The sequence below is a fragment of the Lathamus discolor genome, chromosome 1 (assembly GCF_037157495.1).
Source record: "Lathamus discolor isolate bLatDis1 chromosome 1, bLatDis1.hap1, whole genome shotgun sequence".
Taxonomy (NCBI): Eukaryota; Metazoa; Chordata; class Aves; order Psittaciformes; family Psittacidae; genus Lathamus; species Lathamus discolor.
In genome coordinates, this window is record NC_088884.1 from 67,080,205 (window position 1) to 67,099,720 (window position 19,516).

At 39.3% G+C, this 19,516-nt stretch overlaps 1 protein-coding gene across 1 annotated transcript in view; it reads right to left on the reverse strand.

Annotated features, from left to right (window-relative positions):
* Positions 1–3,943: 3,943 nt before the first annotated feature.
* The window catches only part of GUCY2C (guanylate cyclase 2C), a 42,660-nt gene continuing 27,087 nt past the window's right edge, over positions 3,944–19,516 (reverse strand). The window contains exons 17-27 of the mRNA XM_065665102.1: positions 17,682–17,814; positions 15,719–15,856; positions 12,950–13,038; positions 12,117–12,208; positions 10,377–10,535; positions 8,759–8,951; positions 8,227–8,401; positions 7,178–7,276; positions 6,302–6,396; positions 5,536–5,612; positions 3,944–4,512 (exon numbers count right to left, since the gene is read on the reverse strand). Coding sequence (XP_065521174.1) covers positions 4,338–4,512; positions 5,536–5,612; positions 6,302–6,396; positions 7,178–7,276; positions 8,227–8,401; positions 8,759–8,951; positions 10,377–10,535; positions 12,117–12,208; positions 12,950–13,038; positions 15,719–15,856; positions 17,682–17,814 — 1,425 coding nt within the window. The 3' untranslated portion in view covers positions 3,944–4,337. The remainder of the gene's footprint in view (positions 4,513–5,535; positions 5,613–6,301; positions 6,397–7,177; positions 7,277–8,226; positions 8,402–8,758; positions 8,952–10,376; positions 10,536–12,116; positions 12,209–12,949; positions 13,039–15,718; positions 15,857–17,681; positions 17,815–19,516) is intronic.

Consider the following 19,516-nt stretch of genomic DNA (forward strand, 5'->3'; position numbering starts at 1 on the left):
AAAACTGCACATGTCCCAGCAGAAAGGCTGCTGGACAGTCCTTTTCCGAAGGCTTACAGATAGGGACAACTTTCCCTGGGGTCTCCCCCTCCACCCTTGGTTCAGATAATTTTGCAATACTGCCTTTTCTTCTCTCCCCAGTGTTGGATATTCTACCGCTGTACAAAACCAGCCACCATTAGGCCATTGTGTTTCAGTAATTGTTAAAGATAGTTCAGATTTGATGCCAGTGCCTGTAATATCCTCATATAGCAAGGTCACATGCCAACCAGTTCAGGCCAAGTAGCAAGTCTTGGCCTTAAGCCCAGAGAAAAAGCACTGCAACACTTACTGCCTACCCAGTCAAAAATAACTCTTGAAGGCCTAATCATGAATGGATGCTGTGTTTGCTTTGGAGGGATATTCTCCAGAGGCTTTTCCAAATGGAAAATTCACTTGTCACGTGCTGCTCTCAGTTTTACTGTGTTGGAGAAGTAAAACACAAAATTTTATTTTCCATAGAATTCTCTTTATGGGATTACCACAGGAAAAAAAACCACAGTATTTAAAACAAGATTCTCTGTGTACAAGTAATGGATGTGGCCAGGAATTAGAGGCACATGTAAACATGCAGGACAGAGCACAAATACACAATGCGGAAACAAGAGTGCAGTATGGATGAGTGATGAGTGACGAGTGACAAGTGTTCCTCAGGGGTTGGAACTGGCACCAGGACTTCTTAACATCTTTCTTGGCAACATGGGCAGTCAACATGCTGGAAGGAAGGTAGGAATGCTATCCAGAGGGACCTGGACAGACTCAAGAGATGGGTCATTGTGAACCTCGTTAAATTGAACAAGGCCAATTCAGCTGCACTTGGGTTAGGGGATTCTCAACCACAGCTACAGGCTGGGCAGAGAATGGATTGAGAACAGCCCTAAGGCAGACTTGGAGGGGTGTTAGTTGTTGAGAAGCTCAAATTGACCCAGCAATGTGCACTTGCAGCCCAGAAAGCCAACTGTATCCCAGGCTGCATCAAAAGAAGCATGGCCAGCAGGTCCAGGGAGGTGATTCTCCCCCTCTGCTCTCATAAGACCCCATCTGGAGTACTGCATTCAGCTCTGAGGCCTCCAAAACAGAACTTGCTCGAGCAAGTCCAGAGGAGGGCCACAAAGGTGATTCAGGGGCTGGAACACCTTTCCTATGAAGACAGGCTGAGGGAGTTGGGTTTGTTCAGCCTGGAGAAGGCAAGGCTCTGGGGAGACCTTAGAGCAGCTTCCAGTGCCTAAAGGGGCCTACAAGAAATCTGGAGAGGGACTTCTTACAAGGGCATGTAGGTGTTCCTGCCCATAGCAGAGGGCTTGGAACTAAATGATCTTAAGGTCCCTTCCAACCCAAACCATTCTATGAGTCTGTGCATGACAAAAATGAGATGGAGAAATGGGAGGAGTCTGAATATTACCAAAGCTACAAAGCTCTGATGTGTATTTGGAAAGATTCACTTTCTCATGCTTCAAACCTATAGATTCACAGAAATTTTATTTTTGTGTGAGTTAAATTGAAATGAATGGTGATGGTGCCACGAAAATCTGTTCCGCTCAGAGAACTCACACAAAGGTTTTAATATAACATTTCACTGTTAAAAAAAAAACCAACAGGAGAGGTGAATGATTTCTGACAGATTTCTGATGGTAGAGGGCTCTAATCTAATATTTGATAGAAAGATGCAATGGTAAGAAATTGAGTCCAAGACAGATTCAGAACAGAAACCAGGAGCAAATTTTTTAAAATGATAGTAAAAAATTATTTTATTGTGTTGTATGATTGACAGATACGTGCAGGAACAAAACCACATAGAAAACAAACCTATGAGAAGATGTGTCCATAATCCGATTGCTAAGGAAACTATTTATCTTCAAAGAATTATATGAAATTTACAATCTGAAGAATGCAAGAAAGAGAAGGGCTACTGAAAACTAAATACTGTTTAAATTAATTGTCTCAATCAGTGTCAACAGTCATCTACTTTAAAATAATTTGTATCTCAGAGGTGTCAAGAATGGAACCTATTTAAGAATAGACTTACTTACATCACTTCAAAGGTTAGAGTAGATCTGATTAAGATAGTAGTAGTGGGCTTCTTCAGGCAAGAAGAGTCCAAGTGACACTTGTCACTGCATTATAACTACGTTTGCTGAGCGTAACAGATACAGCAACCAGGACAGCCCAGTGGTGCCAGGTAGTGCAGCAGTTGCACCCAAGAATGCAGGCATAGAGACAAAGCCTGTTGATCTGCAGAACGAGGTAGGAAATAGCTGACTTTGTACTTCTGTACTGTACTGATATTCTTAAACCTATATCAACAGGTTTAATACCATTTTTAGAATACCAGTCTTTTTTTTTTTTTTTTCTATCTTCATCCCAATTAATGTTTCTATTAGGATACAGACAGAAGATGGCACGGTATTATAACCCCACTTGGGGTGTTGTGTACTCTTCTGGTCTTGTCAGCATAAAAAGGACATGGAGCTGTTGGAGCAAGTCCAGAGGAGGGCCACAAGATTGATAGGGGAGCTGGAGCACCTCCTGTATGAAGACAGGCTGAGAAAGTTGGGGCTGTTCAGCCTGGAGAAGAGAAGCTGTGTGGACACCTCATAGCAGCCCTCCAATATCTGAGGGGGGCCTACAAGGATGCTGTAGAGGGACTCTTTGTTAGGGACTGTAGTGATAGGACAAGGGGTAATGGGTCCAAACTGAAACAGGGGAAGCTCAGGTTAGATATAAGGAAGTTCTTTACTGTGAGGGTGGTGAGGCGCTGGAATAGGTTGCTTGTGAATGGAAGCTGGAATAGGAAGTTGTGAATGCTCCATCCCTGGCAGTGTTCAGGGCCAGGCTGGACATAGCTTTGGGCGACATGGTCTAGTGTGAGACATCCAGGGTTGGAACTTAAGGGCCTTTCCAACCCAAATCATTGTGTGATTCTAAGGTTCTATGATTAGTGCCAGTACAAGTTTAAGACTGATTACATATAATCTGAAAGCTGTGGCTGTTGTTTACATGTTATCTGCTGTTTCTATCTATATCATGTTCCTGGGTGTAGGAATTTACATTCATTAGGCAAAAGTATAAGCCCTACAGCACCTCATGATTTAATTTTTCCAGGAATCTTTGCACTTCTGTGTGTTTACACCTAGGTTGTTCTTTTTTTGTGTTTTCCTACAAAGCCAATACATGTTGACAGAGAAAAAAAACACAGGCAACTGGCTTACTCTTCTTAAAATATTTTGTTTACTTGAACAAAGATGCTGTTCAAAACAATAAAAGAATGATTTTGCACCAAGTTTTATGGTTTGAATACTGACTAATATTTGACAGTGGTGAAAGAAATAGCTCTGCTTTGAAAGCCACCAGTGCACAAAAGGCCTTTGCAAAAGTTTCAGTCACTAGTTGTTATTTCTTCATGTGATTTCTGATTTTCTTTTACATGCCTCCCTTGTGCTTTGGTTGCTTTTTAAAGCTGTTTATTAATATAAATGCCATGGTGTCAGTTAATGAGCAAGTCACTTGAGTAAGACCTGAGTTTTGCCTGGTTGTGAAACTTTATCCAAAAGCTGAATTGAAAGTTTCTGAGGTTTAAGTTCAGTAAGTTTGGTTTCTTCATTTCTGTTGCACTTCTGGCTTGGGAGCAGAAGCAGAAATGGAGAAAAGATATGAAAGTGTCTGTTTTTGTAAGATTTCCAGTCTCATTTTGTAAGCTCAAGAGATTCAGATAAGCTTTAGAAACCATACAGCTTCTGGAGTAATCTCCCAAGGTAAATAACAGAAGTGTTGTCTCGTGAACAATGCCAACTTGATTAAATAAAATGTGAGACACAGGGGGAACCAACAGAAGAAGGAAAATGGCAACATATCCAGGATTTACATATTACATGTTTAATGATATTTTCAAATATATTACACCAAATCTTTCTTCAAATAGAAATTGCAAATTAAATACAACATCTAAAAATCATGGCAAATTAAGGCTTTGCTATGAATATTTTCAGAAGTGGATTATTGAACAGGCTATCCCATTTAAAAAACTAACCAAAACAAACAAAACCAAATATTTTCCAGACTCAAGTGCAGATATTTTCATTTCCCTCAAATCAGGTTGCATGTATCTTACTGAAGTCATCCAACAATTTCAACATTACAGTGAAGAGAGGTTTGATTTACTGATAGCAGGTCAGCTGGTTGAAAGGATGCTTGAAAAGATCTTTTCCTTCTCCTCTAGCTGAGAGTATAAGCCTCTAGGCTTTATATGAAGTCCTTCAGAGAGTTGCTGCAGCTTTTTTAGTCATACTAGACATCCAGTTTTAAATATATGTGTCATAATTCTCTGTGCTGACCAGTTGCAGGTATTCCAGGGTACCTGATCGGTAACTAGCTACCCGTGAAAGGTTACGTGTCTTGGATCCTTCATTTTCCCTTTTCTGAAGGATATTAGTTATCATCTCTGCTAGGTCATCTTGTAACCGCTGCTGGTTCTCCCTAAAAGCAAAAGGATGGAAAATCAAAAATCAGTGATTTGCCTGTTTGTAGTGATCCCCAGTGTTTTTAAGCATCTCAATCCCATGTTTATCTTAATCACATTCACATGCTACTGATAAAAAGTGTGCACAGAACCATATTCAGGTTCTGGATTTGTGAACAGAATTCCATGTGATTTGTCCAAATAGTATAGATCAATGACTCTGCACAGTGTCATTATGGACCTTAAAAAAAACCACAATCATTTGCATGAAAAGGAAGAATTAATTAGATTCACTCCCAATCAAAATAGATTGTAGCTTTCAACGCCATTACTGGCATCAGCCCTTTCCCAATTCAACTTCAAGCGTCCTTCAGTAACTAAATTGCCACTTTTCATACATTTTCTTCATAAATTTTCCAGACTACCCCATATATGACAATTTTAAGGGCCAACTTTATCAGTTACAATCTATATGAGGAAGCAAAACCAAAACTATCACAGACGACAGTGATACAGCTTAATAACTTTCAATAGTTGAATTCCAGAATGATTAGCAATTTTATAATTCTGATCATCTCAACAGATCATATCGATTAAAAAACAAACAAAAAAGAGAGTTCTGGGTTTACAAATGCAATGTACCATAGAAGTGGGGTTGACAGTATTTCCTGTGCAGTGTAGAGACATGTACTTTCCATGTGTATTTTCTGCACTTACCACATCAGAACTTGTCCTGTAAATCTTATTTCCCTTCCAAGGAAATGAACCCATTAAGCACTTATATATATATATATATATATCATAGAATAGTTAGGGTTGGAAAGGACCTTAAGATCATCTAGTTCCAACCTTCAGTACACACATAGTCCCATGTCATGAATGTTTGCACGTTTATATGCACATACACTGTTAAGGCTCTAACTATTGAAAGCAAATTGAGTGATATGAAAAGAAACAGAAGTGCCAGGGAGGAACAGTGAAGGCTAAAGTGCAAAAACTGGGAATTTCTCATCCCTTTTCCCATATAAAGACCATCTTACACAGAAGGAGGTGTTGGGAGATTGTATTTCTTGTCCTCAGAACCCGTCAACCAGTAGGTAATCTCTGTTCCTCTGCCCTAAAAATGTACGACAAAGAGAAAGCACCATTTCCAGATTAGAATGCAATTTCCCATTGTTAATTCACTTAATACTGTATTGCGTATTGATGTGTTTGCCTTTGCTTGTTTTCAGTAACTGATGCTCACAGCAAAGGAATAAAAATCAAACATGAGAAGAAGAATAATGGGGGAGATGCAGCTGCACAGAGGTGACCTGTGCTGCCTGCCACCAGCTCCCAAGTACAGAATCTGCCAAGTGTAGCGGACTGAAATAAATGGATTGTTAGATAGACAGTCAGCTATCAGAGCATGAGGAAATTAACAATAGATTCAGCTTCCCTTCCATCAGATTAATTCACTCTACAGTTTTCTGTTACAGATGATATGTTTCATTTCTTCTCCACATCTTTATGTTGCTTTAATTTATGACTTAGGGAGTTCTTCATTGCCTTCATTGTCTTTATAGAAGTGTCTTCAACCACTAGAGACTGTGATGCCAGTTGATGTGTAACCCTTGTTCCCCAGCTGTTAATGAAGCTGCAGGGTAGTCTCAGCTATACGATGCTTTTATACTACCCTTTTTCTCAGTGTTCATGAATTTATATAGAATCATAAAATGCTTTGGGTTGGAAAGGACCCTAAGATCATCTGGTTCCACCCCCCTGCCATGAGCAGGGACACCTCACACTAGACATGGTAAAGATTACCTTCAAGTATGTTTCTCCTCTCACTTCATACTGGAATGGGCAGTCTGTTCTTTTCAGGATGTTAATAGTGGAACCACTTACATGAATCCTTAAAGCTAAAAATTAAAGAGACAATGAAAGCTCAACCTGGAAACGTTCCACCTAATCATATTAAGTATATATGAAAACTGGTGCTATAGCAGAAACTCCTTCAACTATTATCAAAATAAATTCTGAGGGTCAAATTAAATGAGAATCAGTTACATTGCTGTACAAAAAAATCTGACTCCACTATATAGCACTGTATTTAGGGAGGAATTGCTGGTACAGCTATTGATCTGAAATACAGGTGACCAAGGTATCTCTAGTATTTAGATGCCAAAAGGGAACAGAGTAATTGGGAATTACCTAAATAAAGATAGTTGTGTGAAGACACTTGGTAGAAGAAAAACAAACTGACTCTTGGCACAGTTCCTTAATGGTGAAGTTGAAGACATAATTGCTTCAATTTAAAATACACAGTTTTCATATTTACACAGCAAAGTTGTAACACAATTCTAGTCAAACTAAAAATCTACACTTCAAAGAGTAAAACTGAATTCCAGACGCATGAGTATCATGTTTTCTGGGGGAACTCAGACAGTGATCCGGCCTGTGTACTCCCCATCACCAGTACTGAAGCATGACCAAAGAACAATTTCTTCATTGCTTAGTGAAGTGTCCACTGTCACTTCAGAGAGTGAAATAATAAGTAATCAAAACAAATAGGGCTTCTTCATCTTTAAAACTTCTGCAAGCTGATAATGAATTATTTTCAGCTGAAAACAGACACTTCAGTCACAGACTAACCAACAGCCTTTGGTCCTGTTACACTGACAGCTAAAATGAAATCCTTACGCAAACCCGTGGATTCCATCCGTGAAGCTGTGTTCACCGTATCTCCAAACAAACAGTAACGAGGCATTTTTATTCCAACCACACCAGCTGCACATGGACCTAGAAATGGGATGCAGAGAATGCTAAAAGGTGGATCAAGAGATTGTTTGGAAGGTGTCTCACTGTTGCAGAGCAGTGCGGTGCCTGCTGGAGCTCTGCATTCCTCACCAACTGCGATACTGTGTACCTCACTTTCTGAAGGTTCTAGTGGTCTCCCCTTCTGCTCCAAAGCTAGACCAGCTCTGTTAGTCTTGCATAATCCAACAAAAGCATAAAAAGGACACAGTTGCACAGTGTTAATTGTATTTAAACACAATTTCTTTGCAGAAAAAAAGCACAGTTACTAGCTGTCAGTTTTGGAAGCAAGAGAGAAAAAAAGAATAAGCTTCATTATGGAGAGGTCCATAGTGATGCCTCAAGCTGTTTGCCAGTCCCTCAGTAATTTTCAGTGATATGTTCCTCCCCTGGCAGTTGGTGTTCAGGTGGTTGTTGAAACAAGTGGAAATAAAAAGAAAATTTCCCAAAGTACTTCAGATTGTTCAGCTATCTGCAGTTCGCCTTTGATGAAAAGTATTTATATGGATAAATTAAAACATTAATTCCCATGTAGGCTTGACAGAATTTTTGCTTCCAAAAGTGTAAAATACGGGCTTGCATTTTTTGGCTAGACAAGCATAGCTGGCCATGACTGTTTCCCACTTTGGCCAGGGAGGAGTGATCTGTGAAGGCTTATTTGATACAACCGGCTTAATCATACCAGGAGCAATGGCAGTTGCTCTTCCTAGCTACTGACTAAGTTATGAATGAATGGGTATGGGCTATTTCATTTCAGGGGGGCAAATCAATGGCTATTTACTTCTGTTGCTCTTCCTCCAGTTACATTGTTTTCAACCTGACACTTCATGAGGAAAGCAGCTGTATAAGATGTACTACAGATTTTCTATGGATGTCTATTCTGTTCAAAACCAAGGCAACAACACTGTCATTGTTGATCTAACACTATTGCTTACCAGAGTGAATTCCAATTCGAATCCAAACAGGCAGACCTGGCAGATGCCTCAGTTCAAAAGATCCCATGAAGCTGAGGATGTCCAGAGCCATCATGGAGATGTCTACTGCATGCCGGTTGCCATTCCTGTTAGGTAAACCACTCACCACCATGTAAGCATCACCAATGGTCTCCACCTGTGGTAATAAAATTAGAACTCACTATCTGTGGACACGGCAAATTGCATATTTAGTTAAAAGCAGAAAGGTTGTATCAGATCTTCTTGTTCATGATTAAACATTTCTTCCCTGGACAGCAAGATTGATTGATTAATTTAAAGTAGCTGAAACCTTATTGGTATATAAGTGTTTATAACTGTACCCAGCATTCCAGTTAATGAATCTATTACCACTTACTATAGAAAATTCAGTGTAAGTAGGCACATTGCTTCTTTTGTCTTTGCTTAGAAGGGAGATTCCCAAGTCCACCACATCATGCGATTTGATTTGTGCATCCTCTGATTGTTAAGTGAGCAAAAATGCAGAGCTAATCACCTTGTAAACATCATGATGGTCAAGAATATGGTCAAAGTTCTTATAGATATCATTCAGCATATCTACCACCTCCATAGGGGTGCTGTATTTGCAGAGTGTGGTGAAGCCAACAATGTCACTGAAGTAGATAGTGACTTCTTCAAACAGCTCTGGTTCTACCAGACCAGTTTCCTTCAAAGACTTTACTACTGGCCTGTGTAAATAGAGAAGGCAGGAAGACAGATGAGTAGTGTTTAATATTAAAGACATTTTTTCATGCAACCCAACCACATAATTGCTTTCTATGTAGGAAACATCAAACAGTTTGCTGAAAACTACCACTGTAATTGTATTTAAGATAGAATCATAGAATAGTTAGGGTTGGAAAGGACCTCAAGATCATCTAGTTCCACCCCCCCTGCCACAGGCAGGGACACCTCACACTAAACCATCCCACCCAAGGCTTCATCCAACCTGGCCTTGAACACTGCCAGGTAATGTCTTTCAGCCAGGGACCTCAAAGCACTTAAAATGTTAATTAATGTGCTACAGCCTTACAAAATTCAAGTGTATTAATAGCCATGAGGAAACTGAGACACAGGCAACTGAGCTTCTTGTGTAAGGTCAGGCATAGCAATATTGAGTCAAATTTAAAACTGAAATTCTGAAAATTCTAACATGTAGGTCTACATTCTACCCACACAATAAGTAAGAACAGACATATTTTTCTGTTTTTCCAGTAGAGAAGTAATTTCATCTGAATAATTACATCACCTCATCTTGATTTCAAATGAGATAATAATTTCATGGAACAAAAATTCAATTCCATGACAGTCAATATCTATTCAGAGGGACCTTCATTTTCTTCCATTTCTAAATCCAGGAAAATATCTATTCCTAGTGGACATATTAAAAGAGAATAATGGCAGGAGTCCCAGAAAATTATACGTGTTGCACAATGCTGTATTCCAGCTACAATAAGACAATAGAGTGGTAGAAATAAAAAGAGTAGAAGGAAACATGAATTTCTTATTACATAGTCTACACAGCCACACCATTTTCCCCAAAACTGGGCTGAACAGCCACTTTTTTAAAAAAGATTAGTCATAAAACCAATACCCTGACTATTTAAATACCCTTGAATATAGTAATGACATACCAGGATAGTTTCATTATTGTGTCAATAATACTTGTCCTGTCGTACTCTGAAGCATCCATCTAGCCCTGTATGGCCCAGAATGGCCCAGCCCACCTCAGCCCTTCTGCTAAACCCCAGCCTGAAACTGGACTGCACTTCTGCTCTCCAACTGGAGACACTCCTTCTACACTCCTACTACACTCTGTTCTGCTGAAGCAGAGCAGAGCTCTATGTGTTCTCAGAAAGGCAGTGGAAAAGAGGTTTGTGCTGGAAAGAGAGATCCTGTGCATGAAGAGAGATTGGGAAAGGTAATGGGTCCCAGTACCATCTTGTCATGAAACTCCACTATACTGTGGAGACTTCAAGGACAGCTGCTTCTTCTTTCCTCCCTAGCAGGATCAGATAAGAGGGGAATGAAATGGAAGATTAATTCCAACCCTCGCTCTCCAAGAATCAGGTGATATATGTAAAAAAAAAGTCAAAATCCTCCTGGCCAGTTACCTTGGAAGTAACATGAAGTTAAGCCTGTCTGCTCTGTCTCGCTCTGCTTTATATAGCTCTGTCCTTTCCTCCACCAGGTGCTCCAGATTCCGGGAATACAGCTGTAGACGCCGGATCAGGGTATCCATGTAGCTTTCATTGGTCTGGCCATGGTAGTTACTGTGAAGATATACACAGGAGCCAAAAAGAAAGGTTGATAGAAGCACATTGTTGAGCGAGGCAAAAAAGAAGCCAAAAAAAGAGCAATGGAAACTTCTCCGGTGTTTTACTTCCATGTAGTTAGAATGCACAGTGCCTCAGGTACATCATTCTTTTTCTTGCTTGGACGACATATATATATATATGAATCAAAAGTCTGTGATCCATGTTTCTCAGCTGAAGGTAGCAATTCTTAAGGAATTCTTAAATCACCTATCTCTGCTATTGTTGTCAGTTCCAGGTTACCTTGGGTAATCTGTGAACATTCGTTTATAAAAAGAAACTGTCAACTTGAATGCTGAGAGGAAGCTAAAGATAGTAGGTAGTAAATTGCATCAAACATTTAGATGGAGACTTCAGCCAGAAGCATTAACACAATTTTGGGCTGCCTGTGTGGAAGACAGAGCAATTCAACGGAACAATTAGCAGCTCCTGGGCTAGTTTTAGTCACAAGATCCTGCAGACTCCAGCCTACTAACTCCTGGAAGCAAAAGTATGGTAACATGAGTTACTCATAACCTCTGTTTGCCCGGGCAGCCTGCACTTGCCAGATCAGCCTGAAAGTAGATGAGGCCAGGCTCACTGGAAAAGTCAGATTAGTATTGTACCCAACTGGACTTTAAAACCACTTATTTCAAACAAATCTTTGTGTCAGGGATGCACCATCTTAGACTCCCCCATGGGGAGAGTGAGACACTGCATGTGGCAAGAGGCAACCTCTCTGCTTTTGTAGGATGGGGGCTTAGGAGCTGAACCAGGAGGTCTTTCTGTTCATCTGCAATAAGATTATTCAACTGATATACTCAGTTATGCATAGCACAGTTGTCCTTCTGCCCATGTAAAGTGTGAAATGATACAAGTACTGTTGGGATTTGTTGATGAGGAGAGTTTAAAAAAATGGGAAGCGATATCCCCAGAGAAGTGATTAAAAGCTCATTGTTTGGACATCAAAATAATCAATTCAGACCAAACTCTGTAGGAACAATGCAACATTGGCCAGGTGAAAGGCCTGCATAACTCCACATTGTTTGTCCAGCTATGGCACTTACTATGCCACAACTTTATACCAATAAACTCCTGTAATTAATATTTCTGGTGAGTTACAACCCAACACTTCTAGTCAACTTAATCTGGGACCATCCAAGCTCCTGTATGGCACAATCTAGCTCATTCAAACTTTCTAATCATCCTCCAAGCATTTATGTGCTCTCATTTCCTGAACATGAGTCACTATCCAACTCTTGACTAGAGACAGGGGGTGAATTACTTAAATGGTTTAAATCTCTAATTATCCAGCTTGCTACTTTCACAATGTAACAATTTGAGGTATGGTGATAGTCTTACCCTCACTCAGCTAATGCATGCATAGATGCTCATGTACACCCATGTACGTATACATGCGCACGTGCTCACCTACTTTAATGCCAAGGAATAAAAGAGGATCTAAGTGAAGACACTCAGTTTTTCCACTGAATCATAATCACATGAGCTTACTTAGGAGGAGTTTGGAGCATCTTAAGAAACAGAGCTCCTGCTGCTCACCTGAATATTTTAGCCAAAGTATTCTCAATTTTCTTAAAGTCTGGCCTTTTCTCTGGATCTTCTTCCCAGCAGCTCTTCACTAGTGTATACACCTTCAAACAAAAATTTAAGGAAAGTCCACCTGAGTAATGGATATAGAAGGTTAATGGTGCTAAACAGCAATAGTTCATTAGGGAATTTCTGGTTACTCTTGACGGGCAACATATTAAAATGTGTGACTAACTGTTTTGAATCAATGGTTAGGACACTCATTGCAGGCATCTTAAATTTAACTCTGTGGTGACTAGTGACATGATCATAACTTGAATTTGAATTTGCAGTACATCAATAAAAGGCAAGTAAATGGATCCAGTCTTGCAGCTAGTGCCAGATACAGTTATTGACATGGAGGTAAATGATGTGGTAATTATATTTCCAATATCGTGAGTCCAGGATTTTTCAGAAACAAATGATTCAGCCAAAAAGAATGAGGTTCATTGCTGAATATGTTGATGTCTACCATACAAACATTTTCACCCAAGCAGGAAGCCTTAGGGGCTATATAATCAGTCAAGAGAGGTATATTTGAGGTGTGATTCATCCCATCTTCAAGATATCTAAAATAGGTCATCAGAGTGGCACCACATAAGCGTCCATTTCTTTCCAGTGAAATAATTTTCATGAGTTGTATTTCATTTCACTGGCAACAACTAGAGAATACCATTTTTTCCCATGAGATTAGGGCATTTGGCATAAAATGTGCAAAGCTTTCATCATCCCATGATCATAAGCTCTAGCTTGGCCAGGATTTCTGCCCTTCACCCAGAAAATGCCTTAGTTAATTATTAGCTTACTTCCATCTGTCTTTCTCCCACTGTTTCCAATGACAGGTCTGGTCGGAAAGGCTTCACTCCTTTGCCACTCTCCACTCTGTAAAGTTTCTCTAACACAGGAAAAAGATGAAAACTTTTAAACAAAAAATGTAAGAAGGACATTCCGTGTGGATAGTGTCCTGTGGTGTTACAAGTCACTGTATAAATAGAAGCCTTAAAGACAGTTCCCTCATTTTGATGTGAATTTCAACTTTGGAGCTTTTCTAAATATATGGCACAAGATCAAATTAGGCTGGCTTGAAGGTATCTGAAAGCCAAATGAATAGGAACGTACATGAGTATTTATTGGTCACAGTAGACATGGTTATGGCATCTTCCCAAATAAATGTTAGGCATTATTAGTGTGCCTCTCAGCATGAAGTATAGCTATAGTAGAAAACAATCTGAAAAGCCCATTGTGACTTGATCAAAAGTGCAGAGACATACAACTCTCATCAGAGCAGTTCAAATCATCCTGCAGATGCTCTGCTTCCTTGAAACTAGGCTATCAATGTATGTGGTTTAAAAACATTGCATTTGTTAGCTCATCTGTACTTTTATTCGTGAAATCTGTTCTATGAAATTTATTTGGATTCTGAACACGTCAGAACGCAGACTGCATTTGCACAACTCAATTTAGGCACAAAGAGCTAGAGCAAAAATCTCTCTCTTTGTTCTTCTCCTCCAGACCTCAACAGTTCCAGAGGGAGTCAGTTAAAAAAGTGGGGGAGAGAAAAAGAAACTGAAAGAGATCCATGAACAATCATGAAACACATTTATTAATAATGTCTGATTATATTTGGGAGCCATTTTTACTGAAGGAAGCATATAATGATTTGAGGAAGGTTTGTAATCATGATGGTATGTGCAAGTCTAGAACAACTAGGGATGCCTAAGCATGTCTAATATGCATGACCACTTTAAAAGATTCAGTAGTTTTCAGGTTTGTGTGAGAGAAATTACAGACTAGAAAATGAGCATGAGGCTTGAGTCTCACAAATACTGTGGAGTGGAGAGAGTGCTAAAAAGCCTTCTGTGGGCTGAGATGAGACAATCTTTGTAAATCTCATGGATGCAAGAGGAATGTGCTGAATTTCCATGTTGCACATACACCTGAGAGCAGAAGTAACAGCAGCTATTACCAACACTGCAATTAGCCAGTGGCAGAAAGTAGTGGAACAAGGAGGTAGCTTGAATTGAGCACTGGTATGTGACAAGATTTCAGTCTTGAGCACTGAATGAAGTGTTTCTGCAGAAGAGTGGGGCAAGCAGTTGGCCTAACAGCTGTCTTGCAGGGAAGTCAGTGAAGAGGACTATGACCTAGTTAATTCTATACATTAGAAATCCAGTTCATTATGTTAGTGGGACTTCTTTTCTCACATTAATAGCAATATTATTGCATGTTAAGTTGGTGGATACGTATTTGCTGGTTGAGAAAATTATCTCACTGAGTACCTGAATGTTGAGTTTAGTTTTCCTAAGTTGGTGTATAGAATCTAAGTACAGCGTTTTTAAAACAACTCTTTCAAAATCTGAACACAGTGCCTCACCTAAAAAGTCCACTGTGCAGGCCCAAAGGGTTTACTCACACTTGCAAAAGTGTGGGTAAAGCCCTTCCCAAATCTTTGTTCGCGAAGTCAAGCCATTAGACTTTGCAAGTCAAAATGAGCAAGGAAAATCACTGCTTTCCTTTCTCCATCTATGATACTTGTAAAGTCCTTGCATTCATGAGGATTGTGCCTACCTCTTCCCAAGAAAAAGGAATAGAAACTTTTATTTTCTCTGCTTTATCTTAAACATGGAGTCCTGAAGAGTTTGCTTGAAGGGGAACAGGCATTTCTAATCCCTCTTAGGTCTACATTTCTATTAAAGAGTTGGTGATGTGAAATACTGTGTTTCCCCAAATATGAACACAAAGTTGTGATAATGCAGGATGATGAATGTGCCTCAGAAGTTATTCCTAAATATAATTCAGGAAAAGAGCTATTAGGCTGTCCAGCTGCTGCTCTAGATGTTTAAACAAATGTGAGGCGGATCTATCAGAATGACTCAGAGGTAAAGGCAATGTCTAAACTTGTTGTTGGTAACTGTCACCAGGAAAATCTCAAACCCACACACGCTTTTATGTCAGTTCTAGTATACCTAGTTCTGGATTCTGGGAACTGGGATTGACTAGGCTATTAACCACTCAAAAACATTGTCATAAAATTCACAAAATGGGATTTAATGGATGCACTACAGGAGGAGATGCTTTTTCTGACGGAAGTTAAATGACTGAAGTTAATTTTTTCACGCTTGAAGAAAGTCTGAATTGCCAGTTTTTAAACGCCAGCTGTTCTTGCTGCTGACTTTTTGCTGTTCTGTGTTGACATTGCTGATTTACAATGCCTAATATGAGTGAATTATTATATGTGGAGCACAACTTATAACAGAAAAACCTTTGTGGCCTTTAAATGTTAGAGTAAGCCTGAACAGCATTCTATAATGTTAATTTTTGCAATGCTGTAGCCAAGGTGAGAAAGGAGGAGAAAGGGCAAGAAAACTCAATGTAAACTTGATTTCCAGGAAGAATAAGGACACTTGCCCCCACAGTGAGATCCTTCAAACAAGCTCTTCAATTATCACATAGTGAAAGAAGCAGCAGTTCAAGCAGCTATCAGAGACAGTGCTTTTCACAAAACATTTAGAATGGGCCAGTTACAGCTACATCATCCCGGAAGCCTGCAATGAAGGAGAAACCTGTGGATTTACCTTTGTTGTCCTGGCAGTGTCTGGTGTAGAAGGTCTCCCTGCGTAGAATAATTTCTTGGGCAATGATCCCATAGCTGTACACATCACCCTTCTGAGATACATCAGCATGACGGAGATGCTCAGGAGCTGTCCACAGGTCTGAAGATCCCAAAGATAGTGGGAGATAAGGTAAAGAGGGAAGTGAGGTAAGTAGTTGAAAAAGAGTGATCCTTCTCAGGGCATCCATTTGCTACAGTGGTATTTCCTTTTAGTCTCTCCAGATCAATCCCAGAGCCCACTGGTACAGTTTATTTCCTATTTTAGCATTTTTCTTGAGAAGCTGACATCAATACAGGTTAGATAACCCTCTGATGTGGTAGTTTTCAGTTGTCTGGGATTTGTTGATGCTACTATTTTCCACTGTAGATTGCAGACCCTCACACCTCCAGAAAAGTTATGGCTATTGGCAATAAACTTGCTTTTCTTAGCTACTTAGAAATAGCTTATGCATCTGTATAAGACAAAGGAATGCCAGTGCTATAAAAAAAAAAAAAAAGAAAGAAAAGCTGAGCCATAACTTATTGAGCTAGATGCATGGAGTTTGTTATACAAGATGTCAGATGAAAAGACTATAATATTTCCCAGCGGCCTTGATAACATGAATCTATTGAAATAACTCTCAAGTGCTTTTGAGCCTGACATAATATTTCCTCCTCCTCCTGTAGCACTTTCTTGCTACAGAAATTATTAATCTGTATTTCTAGTACAACAGCTGCCACTGTACCTCAAAATCTGAATGCTGCCATGTTATGACAGTTTGTTATGACATGCTGGTAACGTAACAATGACCTGAACATAATGACACTGAATACAATGTTATGATATCAGGCTGAAACACCCAGCCACAATGAATCTGTAGATCTCTTGTGAAACATTAATTCTTCTTCAACAAAAGAAATCTAGTAGCCCAAAAGTTTGAGGCTGCTTACGAGCAATGAAAGACGATAAATACATCACAATGTAGTAATGATAATAATAATAATAAAAATTTAAATATTAAAATTGTAAAATAAAGAATGAATAGAGCACTTACATTCACTGCACTTTTCTTACTCCTTTTTATGTTCTCATTGCTACTCCTGAGCATGTTTATGTCTGAATGTGAAAATTTCTCTCAACCTAGTTGCAACCACAGTTTCTTCTCAGGTCATATACAGCAGTTGTGGCATAATGCTGTGCTTATTATACCCCAAGGTGTACTATACAGACTTAGATTACAGACTGAGATTACATAATTTCAGATGGGCTCATCTTTTCACTCAAGATCAAGTAAGAAGGAAAAGATGAGTAGGAAGGAGTGCTCTATTTTACAGAAATCTCCAATGAATATGAGAGGAATAGAAAATGCAAAGAAAAGTTGTTAAAATTATTCCAGTCTGATCAAGCACATATTGCTAGATTCCAACCTAAAGAATGAAAAACATTAAGGTTATTACTGCATATCATTACAGATTTTTTTAAGGATGGTCAGTCACGAGTGCTAATATTTAAATGAAATTATAGAGCACTGTGGTAACATGTATCTGATCAATGACAAGACCATGTGGCACTTAACTCTTCTTTTTTCACACCAGTTCAGCATTACTGCCAAAGAGAGCTGTTTGCATGAAGGCTTTGAATGCTGAAAATGTTTCTTGTATCTCAGCCACATGTGAATTCACTGTTTTCTAAACTATAAGTTGAAAATTAATCTTTCCTTCTCACATACACTGCCTCATTTCTTTCTCTACCTGCTAATAATTCTCTCATTGTGTTAAGACAGTGTTTTTAGATAGCATTTGTATGATGGCTGCTACAAGAAACAAAATCATATATGTTTTTTACTCTGTACAAGATGTAATTAGACCCTACAGTACTTCTAATATAAGAAAATTCCACTGGGTTGGAAACCATGAAAGAAAGTCTAATTGGGTACTGGTTTTACCTTTTCTTGGAGGCAGAATTGAATTACAGCCAAAATCAGTGATCTTCACTACCATGCGATTGTCTACTACACAGTTTGTGGATTTGAGTCTACCATGGACTTCAGTTTTGCTTGAGTGCAGGTAAGACATCCCCTGTGGTTGATGATAAAAGAGGAAGAAAGCAAGACTACATGTGAGACACTCAGCTGTTAGCAGACTCAACAAGAATGTGAAGTACTAGTGTAATATCTGTCCAAGTAATTAAATGGCCTTCAACGGCAATGGATATACATAAATCACAATTCCCCGCATGGAGGGAAACAAATATCATTTTACTTAAGATACTTTCCAAGATGACAGGATGGTCATTAGAAGGATAATGTCATGCAAGACAATCCTTCCTTTTAATTAACAAAAGCCTGACATGGCTTCTTGGGTTTTGATAAGATTAGAGCACAAATAAGCAATTAGGAAAAATTATTTCGACCCACAGAAGTTTTTCAATAAATACTTTTTTTGCTAAATTTAGTACAGATTTGATAGAATGTCACATCAAAAAGAAGTTCTTCCAACTCTATATTTATCCAGTGAAAACCACAGGTGTGAGAGGAATTGCACTGTATGTCTGCATTATCTTTGAAGATTACCATACACCAGAGGTTTAATTCAGAAACATTGCAGCAGATCCTCTTCTGCAAAGCAGAGAGCTAGGGGACAGGTCAATGCAGAGTGTTAGATGATGCACTAAGGCTGTATAAGGAAGGAGATCAGATTAGACAATCACAATCAGAATCTTCTGACCTGACTGATTATGGTTTTCCGTATACTAGTCAATATGTATCAGCCATCCATGAGCTAAACTCTGAAGTGGGCACCATGAGGACTGGCTGATGCATTTTCAGCTATATTTCCTGAGATTCAGACTCTTGACTCACAACACACATAGGCATACAAAGGTGTGCAGTTTGCTCCTTTTCACTCATCACCTCTGAATTTATCTCATTTAGTCTAAGACACTCAAATATTTTGCAATACATGAGAAGGGGCCAGCACTGAGGCATAGCAGGAAAGGAACATTAACAAGTGGGTGTAAACTGAAGAGAGCAGGTATGCTAATTTGCACCCTCCTGCTACTATTTATTCTGTTTCATCTCTCTCTTCTTAACTACCTAAGTTCACACCTACTTAAAGCCTACTGCTGGTAGTTTTTCTTCCTATAGGCCTCCTCCTTTAGCTCAGTATATGAAGCAGAATCAATATTCTGTGAAAGCCAGAACAGGTATGTCATATCTGTTTAGTTTCTTCTTTGAATGGTCTTCCACTTAGACTCCTACATTTATAGCTCCTTCTCTTATATGATAACTTTTAGATAGACTTTAATCAGGGATACATAGCCCATGTGGTCATGAATACACTGTATGACATGCTGGGTTTCTCTCCAAAGACAGGGTACTCATAATTGGGAACAGATCAGCAAATGCTGCAAGAGATCACTAAGATAACAGCAGAGGTTTGGGCACAGCAGATGTATGTCTGAGACACAAGAAGCCTGCAAGAGATGCAATCTTTGGGGAATGCTGTTGGACTGGTTATCCTGGACCTATCTAAACCATGCCAAAATTTAGAGAGTCTGTGTACAGGCTATATCCAAGGAACACATTTCTTGATTAAGCAGCTTTTATCATGCAGCCCTGATGACACTATCCAGGATGTTTTGCTGTTTTGCCTGCTTAGGTCTTATTTCCTCCAGCTGTGCCTTCTTCCCGCTCCTGCGTTCATCAGCCAGGAAATACACTGATTGCTACAGCAGAATTTCCAATCAGTTTCAGCATCAAAGGGCAGGCAAAGCTGATTT